At 54.9% G+C, this 16,528-nt stretch overlaps 1 protein-coding gene across 1 annotated transcript in view; it reads left to right on the top strand.

The window, feature by feature from the left end:
- The first annotated feature begins 96 nt into the window (after positions 1–96).
- Positions 97–16,528, top strand: part of LOC144734617 (uncharacterized) — a 43,177-nt gene continuing 26,745 nt past the window's right edge. Inside the window, 10 exon segments of the mRNA XM_078616886.1 lie at positions 97–321; positions 2,177–2,361; positions 4,704–4,801; positions 9,738–9,839; positions 10,947–11,023; positions 11,964–12,054; positions 14,588–14,946; positions 15,239–15,335; positions 15,547–15,625; positions 15,884–15,957. Coding sequence (XP_078473012.1) covers positions 2,263–2,361; positions 4,704–4,801; positions 9,738–9,839; positions 10,947–11,023; positions 11,964–12,054; positions 14,588–14,946; positions 15,239–15,335; positions 15,547–15,625; positions 15,884–15,957 — 1,076 coding nt within the window. The 5' untranslated portion in view covers positions 97–321; positions 2,177–2,262.

The following is a 16,528-nucleotide window of genomic DNA, read 5'->3' as shown; positions in this document are numbered from 1 at the left end:
GGCAAAGTGCCGTGTCCGGAGCGGTGGCGGGGATCGGTGCTGGCTCGTGATTGGCCCTCGCAACACGGAGGGGTGTCGCCGGTTCTCTCTCGTGATTGGTGGATAACAGCGCGAGGCTCCGGGAGAGAGCGTGGGGAGAGCGCCAGGAGAGTGCGGGGGGAGCGCGAGTCGGGAGCGAGTCGAGCGCGAGTCCCAAGGCTCGGGACTCAAGAGGAGGAGGAGGGGGGGCGACCCCCACAGAGTTCGCGGCCTTGCGGCTGCAGAAGCCATCGGGAGGGGATAGCGGCCCCCGCGTCCCTCGCTTCCCCGGGCCAAGCGCAGGTGAGCGTCGCTAGGCCTCAGGCTTCAAGCCTGCGGCCTAGGCCCTGTAGTGGATTTTCATGCGGCGCCCCCTGCAATTGCTGTCGAAATGCCTCTGCTGTTGGAAGGGACCTCCGCTTCGAGGCAGCTCTCGACTCTCGAGGATATTTGGCCTCCTATTCCACGCTCACCAGACTGCGGTGGAAGAGATGAGAGTACCCACGACTTACCTCACGACACGCTTACCCACCCATCGTAGATCGCCACAGTTCTGCTGCTGGACAGAGACCGAGTCGTGGGTTCTAGAACCGTCCTGGTGCCACTGCCGCGCCGGGAGATGGGGACTCGACCCCGTGTGGATTGCAAGTCGCGCAGTGCGCTCGGCGTGTGCCACGGCCGCAGCTGCTCTTGAGTGATTAATGCTGTGTGGGCACTGGGGAATGTTGTAGATTTGTCGTATCGGGGAAATATTGTAAAATTAGTTTAGTTTGCCGGGTCTGGATGAATTGTTGACATCGCAGGCTCGCGATAGGCGGCGCTTTCATCCAGCAGTAGATTGGCCGCGGCTGACGACATTATTTAGTAGTTGGATAATGAAAGGTGATGTTTACAGCGGCGATGGCTGTCGTTGGCGGGGAGCGGTGGCGTAGTGGTTAGCGCACTGGCTCCAAATCCGGTGAGGCGGGAGTTCGACTCACAGCCGACACCGGCGATGTGTTTCTGGCGCGTCGTGTAAGCGCCTGCTCTGGGGAAGGCAAAGGTGCTACCCACACCACCCCCTCGTGTGCCGTAGAGGTGCTCGCCAACAGCACTTGCCCCAACAGTCTGTTAAAGACTATGCGGGGGACCTTTGGCTGTTGTTGAGACTGTGTCGACTCTGAGGTGTGGACTGATGAGGGTTGTTGGTGCAGAGAAGGGGGGCGGTGGCGCAGTGGTTAACGCACTGCGCTTTAGAAAGCGGAACGCAATCCACGCGTATGAATGGGGGATCGGGTCCCAGTTTAAACATAGATCTATATATCTGTGCGTCTCACGTTGGCCCTGAATAGTGCCGTGACTAGCACGCTGCACTACGAACCCGACGGCCCGAGTTCGATTCACTCTCGCGGCCACCAGCAACCACTGACGAGTATCTGGGCCTCCCCTAGGTCGACCGGGCTTCAAAAGAGTAACTGGTGCGGTGTGTAAACATTGTCACGAGGGAGACAAAGGCGGTCGGGCGTAATGCTGGGCACCCCCTCGTGTGTCACAGTGCCGGCCTTCATAGATGCTCGCTAACAGCACTTTCCCTAACAATCGTCTTACGGCTATACGGTGAATCTTTGTGTGTTAGTCTATGGGTCTCTATTTTAGTCTATGGGTGTCTGTGTTAGTCTATGGGTCTCGGTGTTAGTCTATGGGTGTCTGTGTTAGCCTATGGGTCTCGGTGTTACTCTATGGGTCTCTGTTAGTCTATGGGTCTCTGTGATAGTCTATGGGTCTCTGTGTGAGTCTATGGGTCTCTGTGTTAGTCTATGGGTCTCTGTGTGAGTCTATGGGTCTCTGTGTGAGTCTATGGGTCTCTGTGTTAGTCTATGTGTCTCTGTGTTAGTCTATGGGTCTCTGTGTGAGTCTATGGGTCTCTGTGTTAGTCTATGTGTCTCTGTGTTAGTCTATGGGTCTCTGTGTTAGTCTATGGGTCTGGGTGTTAGTCTATGGGTCTCTGTGTGAGTCTGTGTCTCTGTGTTAGTCTATGGGCCTCTGTGTGAGTCTATGTGTCTCTGTGTGAGTCTATGTGTCTCTGTGTTAGTCTATGGGTCTGGGTGTTAGTCTATGGGTCTGGGTGTTAGTCTATGGGTCTGGGTGTTAGTCTATGGGTCTCTGTGTTTGTCTACAGGTCTCACAATAACCCGTAGGTCTCGCGCGGAGCAGAGCCACGGCGGTCCCCCTTTCCTCTGTGCCGCCTCCTCCACGGCCGCGACCATGTGGCACGAGGCGCGCAAGCAGGAGCGCAAGCTGCGGGGCATGATGGTGGACTACAAGAAGCGCGTCGAGCGCCGGCGCGAGTACTACGAGAAGATCGTGAGTGGCGGCGCGGTCGTGAGCGTGCCCCGGTGTTGGGGGCGGGGGGGGGGTTCACTTCATCGCTGTGAGGTTTTCCCGTTGAGCTACGGCGACCGGGTCTGAGCAGGGCGCGTCGCGAGGTTAAAAGCCGGCGGGGTTGGGACAGGAATGAATTAGCGAAATGGGCACGAGGGAGGAGTGAACGAGAAAGTGGGACGTACCGGTGGCGAGATGTTAACCACCTCGCCTAGTGTACACGAGTTCGTGGGTTCGATCCCAACTCTGACGATGCCTGTATGTACGGAGTTTGCGTGTTCTTCCAGTGGTCGTGTGAATTTTCCTCCGGGTCCTCTGGTTTTTCTCTCCACATTTTTAATCAACATGCGTTTAGGGTATTTGGCTGCTATAAATTTCCGCATGATAAGCCAATTTGTTGTGCTGTCATTTGTGGCCAGGCCGCTTCTGAAAAAGAGCTACATTGCTCAGTGGGCCTTACCTGGTAACATAAAACAGTTTAGTTTTTTAAACGAAGCGAATCGCACCGAGCGTAAGCAGTCGATGCACTGGGAAGAGCACGGTCCAGGTCCCGAATCTCACTTGGCTCCATGTACGGGGACGCGCAATGGAATTTCTGCAGCGTCCCCAGAGGGCATTCTCATGGGCGGACTCGTGGCGAACGTGGTGCGTTTCATCGCTGAATCTGTTGCGTCTCCCACGATGCATCACACACGGTGACGGAGCTGTAGTGCGGGTTCCCATAATGCATCACACTCTGTGATGTACCTGTAGTGCCGGTTCCCACAATGCATCACACTCTGTGATGTACCTGTCGTGCCATCTCTCACAGTGCACCTCACCTCTTGGCGGGAGACGCGTTCACGTGTAGGGCAGTAGCGCCACAGTGCTCTCGCCAGAGGGCGCCATCGTGACGCTCCTGAGCGGACTGGCCCAGGACTGGCAGAGCTGAGTGCCGGTGCGCAGTGTTTGTCAAGCTGTGAAGCGACTGGACGGGTGTGGAAAATAGCTTCATAGCTCATCGGATGCACATGTACAGCGGTGAATGTACCTGCACCACCTTGATCTTTTTGAGATTCGTATAGCGCTTTTCCCAAGGCACTTTATGGCAATAATAAAATTGTACATAGGATGATAATGATTTGAAATGAAGAATTGGGTTATTGTAAGTGACGGTATAGTTTTTATGCAGTTGAAACAAGAGGGATTGATAAGGAGGGGTTGGGATAGGCCTGGTCGTAGCTGTGGTGGGGGGGGGGGGCGTAAAGCTGGGGGGCTGATAATCGGGCATCATTGCATTGGGAAGCCAAAGGGGGTCGGTGAGAGGCAGGAGCCAGGAGGGGGAATGAGGGGGAGGGGGCACTTGTGAAGCGACTGGACATCTGTGAAAAAAAGCTTCGTAGCTCATCTGATTTCTCCAGGACAAATAAAGATTCAGATTTTGCTGCCCACTGTGTCGCCCCGTAAGCCTCCTGTGACAACCTGTGTGTGCCTGCCGGTCACTCGGCACCCATTCGCCAGGCAGTGGTCGCAGTGCTGCACGTGGCTGCCTGTAATTCACGCTGTGAAGGCAGCAGCGAGGCTCGGTGGATCACACACCGATGATGTTGTGGAACTCCCTCCCCTCCCGTGGGCGGCGAGGAGGAGCCATACCCTGGCTTCCCGGCATAAGACATTTTAGCAAAAATGTGGGCTCCCATCTGTATGTATTTATGTATGTTGAACTTCTTTCGCACCGTGCGTAGCCAACCGTGATAATAGTCTATGCGGTAGTGATTCCACCTCGCATGCGTGTGTATTCTTTGGGTAATCGGTTTCCTCCAACGTGTAAACACTCATGAGTTGACCGACAGAACCTTAATATATAGAGGACCGCAGAGCTTGGGCAATTGTTAGGTCCGGATGATCACTTTGCTGCTGTTTGGTTTCTCCTCGCGCCTCCTGAGTCATCGCGTGACTACGAGAGTGAGCGACCATCTCCGCTCACAGTCATGTTGCGCACAGTGCTGGGTACGGGCCTTGTGTGTAGCTTGGCGTCATCGCTATCGGATCGCCTCGACAGTATCACGGGGTGGCGATAGATGGCGGCGGCTCTCGGATGTGCCTCCATCCAGCAGTGGGTCGATCATGGCCAGGGGTCATCAACCTGCGCCTCTGGAGCTGCATGCGGTTGCTCTTTAACGACTGCAGTTTGGCTCTTGAAATTTGAAAAAATGGTTCCTCTTGTTATTTTGGTAGCCGACCCATAATCATGGCTGATGATAGTGAATCAACCGTTATGCATTTTTGTTCTGCCGAACTGTCCCCCCCATCCCTTCCCCCCCCCATGCTCCTTCACGGCACAGAAAAAAGACCCGGCACAGTTCCTGCAGGTGCATGGCCGGTCCTACAGGGTGAACCTGGATCCAGCCGTGGCCGTGGCAGCAGAGAGCCCGGTGAACATGTGAGTTGCTGTACTCACCTCCACTCGCTCTCCTACCACACTCACCACCACGTCTCACTCTACTCACCTCCACTCGCTCTACTCACTTCCACTCACTCTCCTACCACACTCACCACCACGTCTCACTCTACTCACTCCCACTCGCTCTCCTACCACACTCACCACCACGTCTCACTCTACTCACTCCCACTCGCTCTCCTACCACACTCACTGTATGCACCCCCATGCACGCTCCTAGCACACTTAGGAGAGATACGGGGGGAGCTAGGGAAGGAGGGAGCTAAGGAGGGAGGGAGCTAGTGTTGTATATGTTGGGTATGAAAATTTTGATGTGTTGTATGCGTGCGTGGGTGAAATTATTATGTTGTATATGTGGGTTATGAATATTCAGTGAAAATAATAATAATCAAATGAAATTTGGCCAAATGTGTAATTATCCGGAAATATGTTAATTTATGTAATTATGCACATTTAATTATGCCAATTCGAGAGGTAATTGTAGTAATTATGCGAGTGGGTGTAATTATGATAATGCAAGTCGTTATGATAACCAGACCCCGCCTCGGTGACGAGGGTGGGTTATCGATCGGAATAAGGCAATTAATCGTATGCAGTTATGCAGGTGTGGTGTAAGTATGCAAGATTAACTTAGATTAACTCGGCATCGTTGTCTAGGTTCGTCTCATTCTCGCTTATATTTTAGGTCCCCGGTTCACCCCGTTATCGCTTTAACATTTATTGAGTATGTATTAGTGTGTTTATTAAGGTCACCAAGTTCAGATCTCAACGCAGAAGCAGATCTTATGCATAGATTTCAGGAAGGAATCACACAACCACTTCTGTATTAATCAATTTATTACTAATTCAACCTCAACTATGATATAGTATGCGAACTCTCAATCCCGGAACGTCAACACGGCATCAATACAGTATCATCAATGATTGTCTGATTTCACTTTGACAACGGCACATGGATCCCGCATAACGCGATGGATGGTTGTTAGTGAGAGAGAGAGTCGTTAAAACATGCAAATACTATGCTAAGAAAAACCTTAACTTTAATGAATGATTATACTCAATATTGTTCACGCAGTACCACCCTCCTTATTGATCATACGCAACCCTTATCACGTTGTTAGCACCTTGGGTCACGGGACAGTTGAATATTCTGTAGAGGATGCGAGTACGTGCGGCGATTATGACTGAAAGATACTTGAAAGATTATACGGCGATAAAAAAAAACACAATCAAAAACAGTTATTATTCTTAAAGGCACCAATCTCAACAGATACATCGGCAGGTTAGCTGACAACAGAATGGCTCGGAGTAAGGGCCTGCGACGGTGCTCCTTTTCCGAAGATCGTTATCTCATATCAAGTTTACTAATTGGGGACCAGATCACCTGATAAGGATCTGGTGGGCCACCACTCCCCACGTGAGCGTGGCTCGGCGGAAGGAGGTGCCAGGAATCAATTCGTATTGATGGATCTGTTGGGAATTTATGCGATTAAGAGTACAGCCCACTAAATATTAAAGATAATATTACGAATACTCTTATAAACGACGGATGGCCATCACTCGGTCTCGAGTGTTTTCTTCACAGCCACGGATGGCTTATGGGTTCGAGTGTGTTTGAGTGGTAAGAGTGGTCTTGAATAGTCAATGTTCGGAGTCGGTTCTTTATGTCAAACAGACGCCTGGTGGCCGTGTGGTGAGGGGGCGGTGCGCGTCATACGTATCAGTCGCTCTCCTGTCGCCGTGTTGAATTGGTTTGGATGCCTGTTGATACGCTGTCGTAGTTCGGAACCCGGTCGGTAGGTGGCGCCCACAGCTCGCTCGCAGCGTCGTCGCCACGTCGCCAAACCGCGACCGTCAGCTGCAGAGAGACCTCCGACTCGGCAGAGGTTGACCCACGCAGGCCGAGTTGAGCTGTCAAGCGGGTCTTGCCCGCCTGCAGAGGAGATGGGGAGCCGCTTGAGTCGAGCCCCGAGAGCCGGCTGAACTCGGCTGAGTCCCAGAAGCTGAAGAGTCGAGCCGACCCGTTGGTCGCAGCTCGCTCCTGAGTCGACCCTCCCGGTCGAGCTGAAGATGAGTCGAGCCGACCCGCTGGTCGCAGCTCGCTCCTGAGTCGACCCTCCCGGTCGAACTCCTGAGCCGACCCTCCCGGTCGAGCTCCTGAGCCGACCCACTGGTCGAGCTCGGCTGATGAGTTGACCCTTCTGGTCGAACTGGTTTCCAATGCTCAGGGTCCTTTCTTTTATGCCGAAAAATCCCTTTGGGTCCTGCCCACAAGGCGGGGTTTCTTTCGATTTTTGCTGTGTCAGGATCTGTCCGTAGGTAGGTGTGTCCATGTGTGTGTCCGTACGTCCGTGTCCTTGTGTGCATCACCCACGGTATATTCCGTTGTCATACTCCCTCCATAAAATCCATGAGCAAACAATCAGATGTTACAAATTGCCTCGAAATCGTCTCTCTGTCTGGGTGCAATATTATCTCTTGTCTGGCCTTCTTCATGAACCAAAACACAGACGTTACAAATCGTCTCACAGGCGCCTCTGTCCGTGTTGCACGACTTGGAGGGAGGGGCACACTCCCTCCGACCCTCACAGACGCACACAGACATGGTTAAAAAGTTTTAAATTAACATTTGTCCCTTACCATTTCCCAGTTATGATTCTGTATGTAACCTAAGGTGTGTCGTTTCCCATCGTGGTGCTTGACCCAAGTGGAGGTGCCTCCCCGAGCGCATACACACTCCCATCCCGCGCTGCGGGGATACAAAGACGGCCGGGATCTCCCTTTCTCTCCGACCCTGGGTTTAACATCGCTCTTTTATTATGTATTTTATTTCGACCTGGTGGTGATTTATCCCGCTATCCTGGCTTCTCATAAGTTTTACTTTTGTCTTTTCATGCATAGGCTTATTATTATTAATTTATTTCCGATATCTTAGGTTAAGGGGTAAGTTTCTTGATCCTAGGAATTCGTATTCCTTGGTGTCTGCATGGTTATATAAGCGGAATATAGTTGACGGTGAATAGCGTTAACATTGATGTTATGTACGATATTATGTATTGTGATGTCTTTAACTTAACTTGTTGGTCAGGGCTTTACTGACATGAAGTTGCATTTTATAGCCTCGCAGTCTTTGCCTCACTCTGTCTCTGCTCGCCGTTGTTGTTGCTGTCCAGCTGACGCCGTTAACTCAAGGCCTCATTAATTTCCGTCACTCCTTGTAGGTGAGGGCGGTTGAACCTTGGAGTCAGTTCTGGTTTTTGTCTGCCTGCTTCTTCTGATGTCCCCTGACCCCGGGAGTTATTATTTCTACTTTTATGGCCTGTCGAAGCCCGACTCGCTGTTGCTGGGCTGGTGGGTCGCTGGGTTGGTGTGTTCCCGGCTTTTTTGCTTACGTTTGCAGTTCGCCGTGCTCTTAATTTCCTTCCCTCTTCAACCTTATATCGACTATTCGCTCCTGTCTGGGTGCGATTCAATTTTGACTTAGGAAGGTTCTGATTGTCATATGCTTTGGGTCGAGTTGTATATTAAAGTATGGAAATAACATTTCATATTGACTTAATGATGGTGATGGTTCAGTAGGCGTAACTTGTGGCCTGGTTTAATTGGAGTGGGTGTGAATATCAATAACTTTAGCCTACCCTGTTGTTAAATTCTGACTTTAACGTTACTTTAATAGCAATACAGAATAATTGAGCTTTTCGTCTTAACTAGGCGAACGCGAACTTCTGGTGACCCCCGCAGCCTTGTTAATCAGCTGAGTCTGCATCCTTGAGATATACAACGCTCTTATTCGTCTCACTGTGGCCATCCAACCTTCTGCTCTGGGAGTGTTATTCTTAATTTCAGGTCAAAGGCCCCCTCACGTTCAGCCGTGCAGGGTTGTTAATCAGCTCCCCCCCCTGTGTACACAACCTTGAGCTGACCCACTTCGTTTGACCATTCACCCTGGATTTATCTTTCCTTGAGGCAAGGTTGCAAATTCTGTCATCCTAGCCCTCCTCCAGTTCATTACTTAACAACACCTGGTGTTTTGCAGCCTGCTGCTTCTTGGTGTGTTTTCATTCATTATATATCAAGTAAAAAGATAATATATAAAAATATCAAGTTTGGAAGAAGGGTTTAGTATACAACACTAGGGAGCTGGGGAGGGGGGGAGCTAGGGAGGGAGGGAGGGAGCTAGGGAGGGGGGGAGCTAGGGAGGGAGGCAGGGCAGCGTGGAGGGAGGAATGGAGGGAGTGAAGGAGGGAGGGAGGGAGGCAGACAGTCGCCCACGCACGTTGCTGTCGGGTCCCGCGGGGAGCCGCGTGGTGGTTGCGATGTCGCGGTGGCAGCGGCGCTCGGAGCAGACAGATGGGAGGTTCGCTCCAAATGTCACGGCGCTAATTTGATGATAATTCGGCGGTCGCGTGGGGCCTGCTTGTGGGCGGTGGGGCTCCCAGCCAGGGCTGTTGACCCCCGCACCACCGGCTGCTCCCAACTTTTCGACGCCGCGGCGCGACGACCGCTTCTGCTCCCACCTCCCTCGCCTTGCCAACGCGCGAGCGACCGCACGCTGCCGAGGAGATGTTATCTCCCCTGCTGGGTATGCAGGAGGCCGTGGGTTCCATCCCGACCCTGACGCCTGCTGTGTATTTGGAGTTTGCGGTATCTCTCTTCCCGTGGTCGCGTGGATTTTTCTCAGGTTTTTTCCTCGACATTTGGAACCAATGTGCATTTATAGTATTTGGCTGCTATACATATCCACATGATAAGCCACTGCGTTGAGCTATCATTTGTGATAGCCAGGTCGCTTCTGAAAAATAAGCTATGTAGCTTAGTAGGCCTCTGACCTGGTCAAATAAAAATCATTTTACAGATTTAGTTTAGTGTCCGGGAGGGAGCCCCTGGGTGATGTGCCCTGTCTTGTGTCTCTCCGCAGGATGCCCTGGCAGGGCGACTCAAACAACATGATTGACAGGTTCGACGTGAGAGCTCACCTGGACTTCATCCCCGAGTTCAAGGGCCTGGCTGCCGGTGACAGGTGACCAATGCCCTCCGTTGCTTTACACCCCCCCTGGTCGTTTTGGTTTGCCGGCCGGCTGGACATTACCGTTTGCAAGAGTAGTGAGTGGCTGCATGGAAGGTTGGGTGAGTGAGTGAGTGGGTGATTGAGTGGTTGAGTGAGTGAATGAATGATTGAGTGGCTGGATGGATGGTCGGGTGAGGGAGTGGTTGGGTGAATGAGTGAGTGAATGAGAGTTGGTGGTTCAGTGGATGGTTGGTAGAGCCAGTGAGTGGGTAGGTGAATGAGTGGTTGAGTGAGTGAGTGGTTGAGTGGCTGGATGGATGGTTAGGTAAGCGAGTGAGTGAATGAGTTGGTGGTAGAGTGAATGGTCGGTTGAATGAGTGGGTGGGTGAATAAGTGGTTGAGTGAGTGGTTGTATGGCTGGGTGGATGGTTAGGTGAATGAGTAAACGAGTGAGTGATAATTGTTTTTTTACCCTTCTATCTGGCAAAAGGCACCTTTTGGCGTCATCTGGTCCAACCCATGTGAGACTAGGCTCTAAGCCTAAGGAAAGCTGTCTCGGGTGTGGACCAATCAACTTCAAGGACAGTGCATACATTATCAGAGTTATGTTTTTTGTTTGCATTATGACTGCAGGTATTGTGGTCTATGCAAACATGACTCCTTGTAAAAAAGGTGTCAGTTTTGTTGCCAGATAGAAGGGTTAAAAACCAATTATATTTTTTACTGGCAAATGAGGTTCCAGTGGTGTGAGTGAGTGAGTATTTGAGTGGCTGAGATTAAATTAATTTTGTTTAACCAGGTGAGAACCCAAGGGACCAGGAGTGGCCATTGAGCGAGCAGAGGACGTGTGTGCTAACCCGTATGTGCGCGCGTGTGTGTAGCCATGTGTGCGTGCACTTGCTTGACTGTCCTTCTGAGCATTAGTTTAGCGGTTAGCGGGCGACGCTACGAACCTGGCGACTCGAGTTCGATTCCCGCTCACAGCCAACACCGGTGACGATTATCTGAACCGGTCATGGGCCTTCCCTAGGTCGACTCAGCCTCAAATGAATACTTGGTGTGGTGCGTAAAAACATCGCCACTAGATATTTGACTTTGTGTGTGCGTGGTGCTGTGCAGCGTCTGGGAGGATGGGGACGAGCGCCGGTGCAACTACGAGCGCTACCGCTGCCTCGTGCAGAATGAGTTCGCGGGAAGTGAGTGATTGCCATGCACACACGCACGCGCACGCACACACGCACGCACGCTCGCGCACGCACACACGCACGCGCACGCACACACGCACGCACACACGCACGCGCACGCACACACGCACGCGCACGCACACACGCACGCGCACGCACACACGCACGCGCACGCACGCACACACGCATGCGCACGTACGTGCAAAAGACAAAGATCCCCCGAATAGCCTGAACAGACTGTTGGGGCAAGTGCTGTTAGCGCGCACCTATGAAGGCCGGCATGGCACACGAGGGAGCGGGTGGCCAGCACCACGTCCTACCGCCTTTGTCTCCCCATTGCTAATATTTACACACCACATCAGATACTTGTTTAAGGCTGAGTAGACCTAGGAGATGTCCAGGACCGGTTTCGTATCGCAGTGCGTTAACCACTGCGCCACTGCTCCCCCACACCAAAGACGAACAAAACACAAACTATTGTGCGTAACAGTGTTGCCTTAAAGCTCATGGGAGTGCACATGTACACGAGTGCGCGTGTGTTTGCCGTGTCTGCTGTCTGTGTGTGCGTGTGTTGCGTAGGTTTCATGCGTGGGTTTGCGCGTCTGCCCCATGTCTCACGCGATTGCGTGTCACGTGTCTCACGCGATTGTGTGTCACGTGTCCCGTGCGTGCGCGTGTCGCATGTCTCGTGCGTGTGTCGCGTTTCTTCTTTCTTGCGTCACATGTTAACCCATAACCCCCTAGGTCTGTCCCGTGAACCTCCTGCCAGCGAGCCTGTTACACTTCACACGGCCTAAAGTACACCTAGCCTGGCACGAGCGCCGCGGTGACGTCGCCGTGAATGGTTGGCTGCTGCTTCTGCTGTGCCAGCACTTGCCCCGAAATTGCGTTTTTAAAGGCTACACCTGCGTTGGGGCGTCTGGGAACCTTTGTCTTTGTGTCGCCACGGCAGTCTCGGAGGACCAGTGTCTCTACCAGATCTACATGGACGAGCTGTACGGCACGGCAACCAACCCCCGCATCCTGGAGGAGGAGAAGAAAAAGTACGGCACCCCTCACCACCCCCACCACCCCCCACTTCCGATTAGCGTGGCTGGCTACGTATGGCGCGAAAGAAGTTCCAACGTACAGACATGCAGCCGCCCCCAACCACGACCTCGTTAAACATTAACGGCCGCTGACATCGCCGCCCCGTGTTCCGCCTCACTTTAATGGACAAGCGGCAGTGGCTTAGTCGCTCGCTGCTGCTGCTGCTCTGCGCGCCGTCTCCGCCCGCCGCAGCCCAGGGCAACAGGAGTGGCTGCTGCGCTGTCGTGGTTGCGCCTACCTGGTGCTTCCGCCCGCCTAGGGGTCAGGGTTAAGGCTGGCCCGGCACTGTGTCGAGTCTTCTCGTTAGCGAGGGCCCAATTGGACTCGCGCAGTCCGTGATAACACGTGAGATGCCTACGCAGGACGAACTAAGGCCGAGGCGCTTGGGTAGCATCTAGAAGCATCCAGCAGCATCCCACTGCCTCGTGCGATGCTCCACCGAGGAAGCTGTACGGCCGCTTATTCCTACTCGCGCACTCAATCGCGTTGTATTCAATTTGCATTATGAAACACGTCTTATAGGAGAACAGACTGTATGTTGAATTTCGTTTGTACCGTACGTAGCCAACCGCGTTAATCGGAGGTGCGGGTAACCCACAACAACGACAACAAACACACCCGCTTTTCGCCGCTTGGTTGTGGTGACGTCACCACGGCGCATGTGCCAGGTTAGGTGCACTCCTGAGGCCATCCTGCGAAATGGGGAAGGCGCTGCCGGCAGGGGGTCACGCTGGACAGACCGAGGTTCCATGGGTTGACCGATTACGATGACTGGGAGATGCACCACCTTTATCTCCCCGCTGGGGAACACGTTGTGAGCGTCGCTCCTCTGTCCTTCCGCTGTTGCTGGAGGGCTGGCAACCACAGAATGGATTTGGCACATCACATCCGGTATAGCTGGCGCATAGCTCTCGTTGTAGCAGTGGTTACGAGTTGCGGCTATAAACAAAGCCCTTGGTAGGCCTCGTGTGTGCTCGGGCCTGCCGGGTCCAGCCATCGGCTCCCTCCCTCCCTGTGCGTGTGTGCACCTCTGCCTGTGCGTGTGTGCACCTCTGCCTGTGCGTGTGTGTGCACCTCTGCTTGTGCGTGTGTGTGCCCCTCTGCCTGTGTGTGCGTGCACCTCTACCTGTGTGCGTGTGTGCATCTCTGCCTGTGTGCGTGTGTGCACCTCTGCCTGTGCGTGTGTGTGCACCTCTGCCTGTGCGTGTGTGTGCACCTCTGCTTGTGTGTGTGTGTGCACCTCTGCCTGTGTGTGTGTGTGCACCTCTGCCTGTGTGTGTGTGCACCTCTGCCTGTGTGTGTGTGCACCTCTGCCTGTGTGTGTGTGCGCGCCTCTGCCTGTGTGTGTGTGTGCACCTCTGCCTGTGTGTGTGCACCTCTGCCTGTGTGTGTGTGCACCTCTGCCTGTGTGTGTGTGTGCACCTCTGCCTGTGTGTGTGTGCACCTCTGCCTGTGTGTGTGTGCACCTCTGCCTGTGTGTGTGTGCACCTCTGCCTGTGTGTGTGTGCGCGCCTCTGCCTGTGTGTGTGTGTGCACCTCTGCCTGTGTGTGTGTGCACCTCTGCCTGTGTGTGTGTGCACCTCTGCCTGTGTGTGTGTGTGTGCACCTCTGCCTGTGCGTGTGTGCACCTCTGCCTGTGTGTGTGTGCGCGCCTCTGCCTGTGTGTGTGTGCGCGCCTCTGCCTGTGTGTGTGTGCGCGCCTCTGCCTGTGTGTGTGTGTGCACCTCTGCCTGTGCGTGTGTGCACCTCTGCCTGTGCGTGTGTGCACCTCTGCCTGTGCGTGTGTGCACCTCTGCCTGTGTGTGTGTGTGCACCTCTGCCTGTGCGTGTGTGCACCTCTGCCTGTGTGCGTGTGTGCACCTCTGCCTGTGCGTGTGCATGTGGCAGGGGAGCGGCAGTGCAGCGGTTAGCGCCGTTGCGCTATTGACCCCCGTAACCCGAGTTCGATTTCCGCTCACGGCTAATACCAGCGACGGATTGTCTGAACCGGTACTGGGCCTCCCCTAGGTCAACTCGGCCTCAAGAGAGTACCCGGAGCGATGTGTAAACATCGTAACCGTGGCCGGGCGTGGCGGTGCTGCCCACCCCCCACATTTGCCGCGGCGGCCTGCGTAGGCGCTGCTCGCTAACGACACCGCTCCTACTGAACTATTTTGTATTTTACCAGGTAATGCTCCTGTGAGCTATTTTGCTCTTTTTCAGAAATGACCTAGCCACAGATCAGCGAAGTGGCTTATCATGTGGAAATTATAGCAGCCAAATACTCTTAAACGCATGTTTGTCAATGTGGAGGGAAAAACAGGAGGACCCGGAGAAAAATCCATGTAACCACGGTGGGAGAGAACATGCAGACTCCAAATATACAGGCGTCGGGGTCGGGGTCGAACCCACAATGTAAACATTTCGCCACCTTGGCGCCCCACTCGCCCTCGGCAGTCTGTCGAGGCTACACAGGGGACCTTTGTCTTTTGTGTGCGCTCGTGACAGGCTGGCGGAGAAGCGCGCAACTATCGGCTACACTTACGAGGATTCCTCCCCGGCGGTCGCCCCCGATGACGCCATCCCCTCCTCCTCCTCCACGGCCACCGCCGCCGCCGCCTCATCCCACGGCAACAACAACAACAACAACAGCGGCGGCGGCGGCAGCAGCCACGGGCCTGGAGCGCGCGGAGCGGAAGAGCACGGGGAGGGAGCCGATAGAGACGGTGGCGGCGACGAGGAGAAGGAGGAGGACGACGACGACGAAGAGGAGGAGGGAGAGGAGGACGAGGAGGGGGCCGGGGACAATGGCGGCGATGGAGACAGCAGCAGCAGCAGCGAGTCCGACGGAACCATCCCCGACATCGGTACGTGTCTTTGTGTGTGCGGTGCGTGCGGTGCGTGTGGTGCGTGCGGTATGTGTGGTGCGTGCGGTGCGTGCGTGTCTTTGTGGGGTGGTGCATGCGGTGTGTGCGTGTCTTTGTCGGTGGTGTGCTTGTGGAGCGTGTCTTTGTGGGTGGTGTGCGTGCGGTGCATGTGGTGCGTGCGGTATGTGCGGTGTGTGTGGCGCGTGCGTGTCTTTGTGGGTGGTGTGCGTGCCGCGTGTGCGTTAGCGCGTGCGTTGTCGCTGTCTCGCCCCGTGCGCGTCCCACCCGCTAGACGTGGAGGTGGACATCGATGAGCTGAACTCCGAGCAGATCGCCGAGATGAACAAATGCGCCACCAACTACGGCATGAGCGACGCCGACTACGTCCGGTGAGGCCCCCACACCCCACCAAAGACAAAGATCCCCCTGTAGCCTTAACAGACCATTGGGGCAAGTGCCGTTAGCGAGTTGCACCTATGAAGGCCGGAACGGCGCATGAGGGGGTGGGTGGCCAGCACCACGCCCGGCCGCCTTGGTCTCCCCAGTGAGGATATTTACGTTAATGCCCCACCCCCACCCCGTCATGATGCTTCACCGCAGGATGCTCCGGAAGGACAAGGATGAAATTGAGGCCATTAAGTACGCGAAGGCCCTCGAAGAGGAGAAGTCTATGTACTCGGTAAGTCGAGAGTGGGGGCAGTCCAGAGGGTGGAGGGTGGGCGCTCTGTGAGTCTGGTCTCGACCAGTCCACCGAGTGGTGAGTGAATGAGAGGCGGGTGAGCGAGGGGTGAGCGAGCGGTTTGTGAGGGAGTGAGCGAGGGAGCGGTGGGTGAGCGAGGGAGCGGTGGGTGAGCGAGGGAGCGGTGGGTGAGCGAGGGAGCGGTCTGGCTGCCAAGCGGACTCGGTGTAAGAGTTGGGACGCTCCGTGCGCGCGCAGGGCAGGAAGTCGCGCCGTCAGCGACGCGAGTTCCGGGAGAAACGGCTGAAGGAGAGGAAGATTAGCCCTCCCAGGTAACCCCTCTCCTCCTCCACGGTCTCGATGCACATCCACTGCCCTCTTTGTTAAGCCGCTGCTGCCCGGCGTCCCACGGGCAGTTCACGTGACGCGCGACCCACCAATCGCGGATGCCAGACCACGACGATTTGCCGCTGCCGCCACCCCCACATCCCTCCCCCTCCCCACCCCCCAGCCGGGACGCCCGGGAGGCAAACGGCCACGCCGCCAAAGCTGATGCTGCCAGGACCCTCCACGATCGCTCGCCCCCCCACACCACGGCCCCCACCCCTCGACCCCGCCCCCTCTTCGTAGCCCGGTGGCCGGGCCACATGCCCCCCCCCCCACTCTCGTTGCACCGCCTGCACACTTCTCGATAGCTCCGCCATTGTCCCTCGGCGCTGCGACCCCTTTGGACACCCTTCCACGATTCTACTGAACCCCACTCTGGCGACGTGGGTGGTCGTAGCGGCTTTAAGGGGGGTCCGGGAACCACCCCCCCCCCCCCCCCCACTAGGTGGAACCCCCTCGTTTAGACGGGGTTTGGGGGGTTGGCGGCGGATCCCCCGTGCCTCCGGTCGTGACGCG

This window comes from Lampetra planeri, chromosome 52 (assembly GCF_965212315.1).
Source record: "Lampetra planeri chromosome 52, kcLamPlan1.2.h2, whole genome shotgun sequence".
NCBI lineage: Eukaryota > Metazoa > Chordata > Hyperoartia > Petromyzontiformes > Petromyzontidae > Lampetra > Lampetra planeri.
This window is presented reverse-complemented; position numbering and strand designations above follow the sequence as displayed.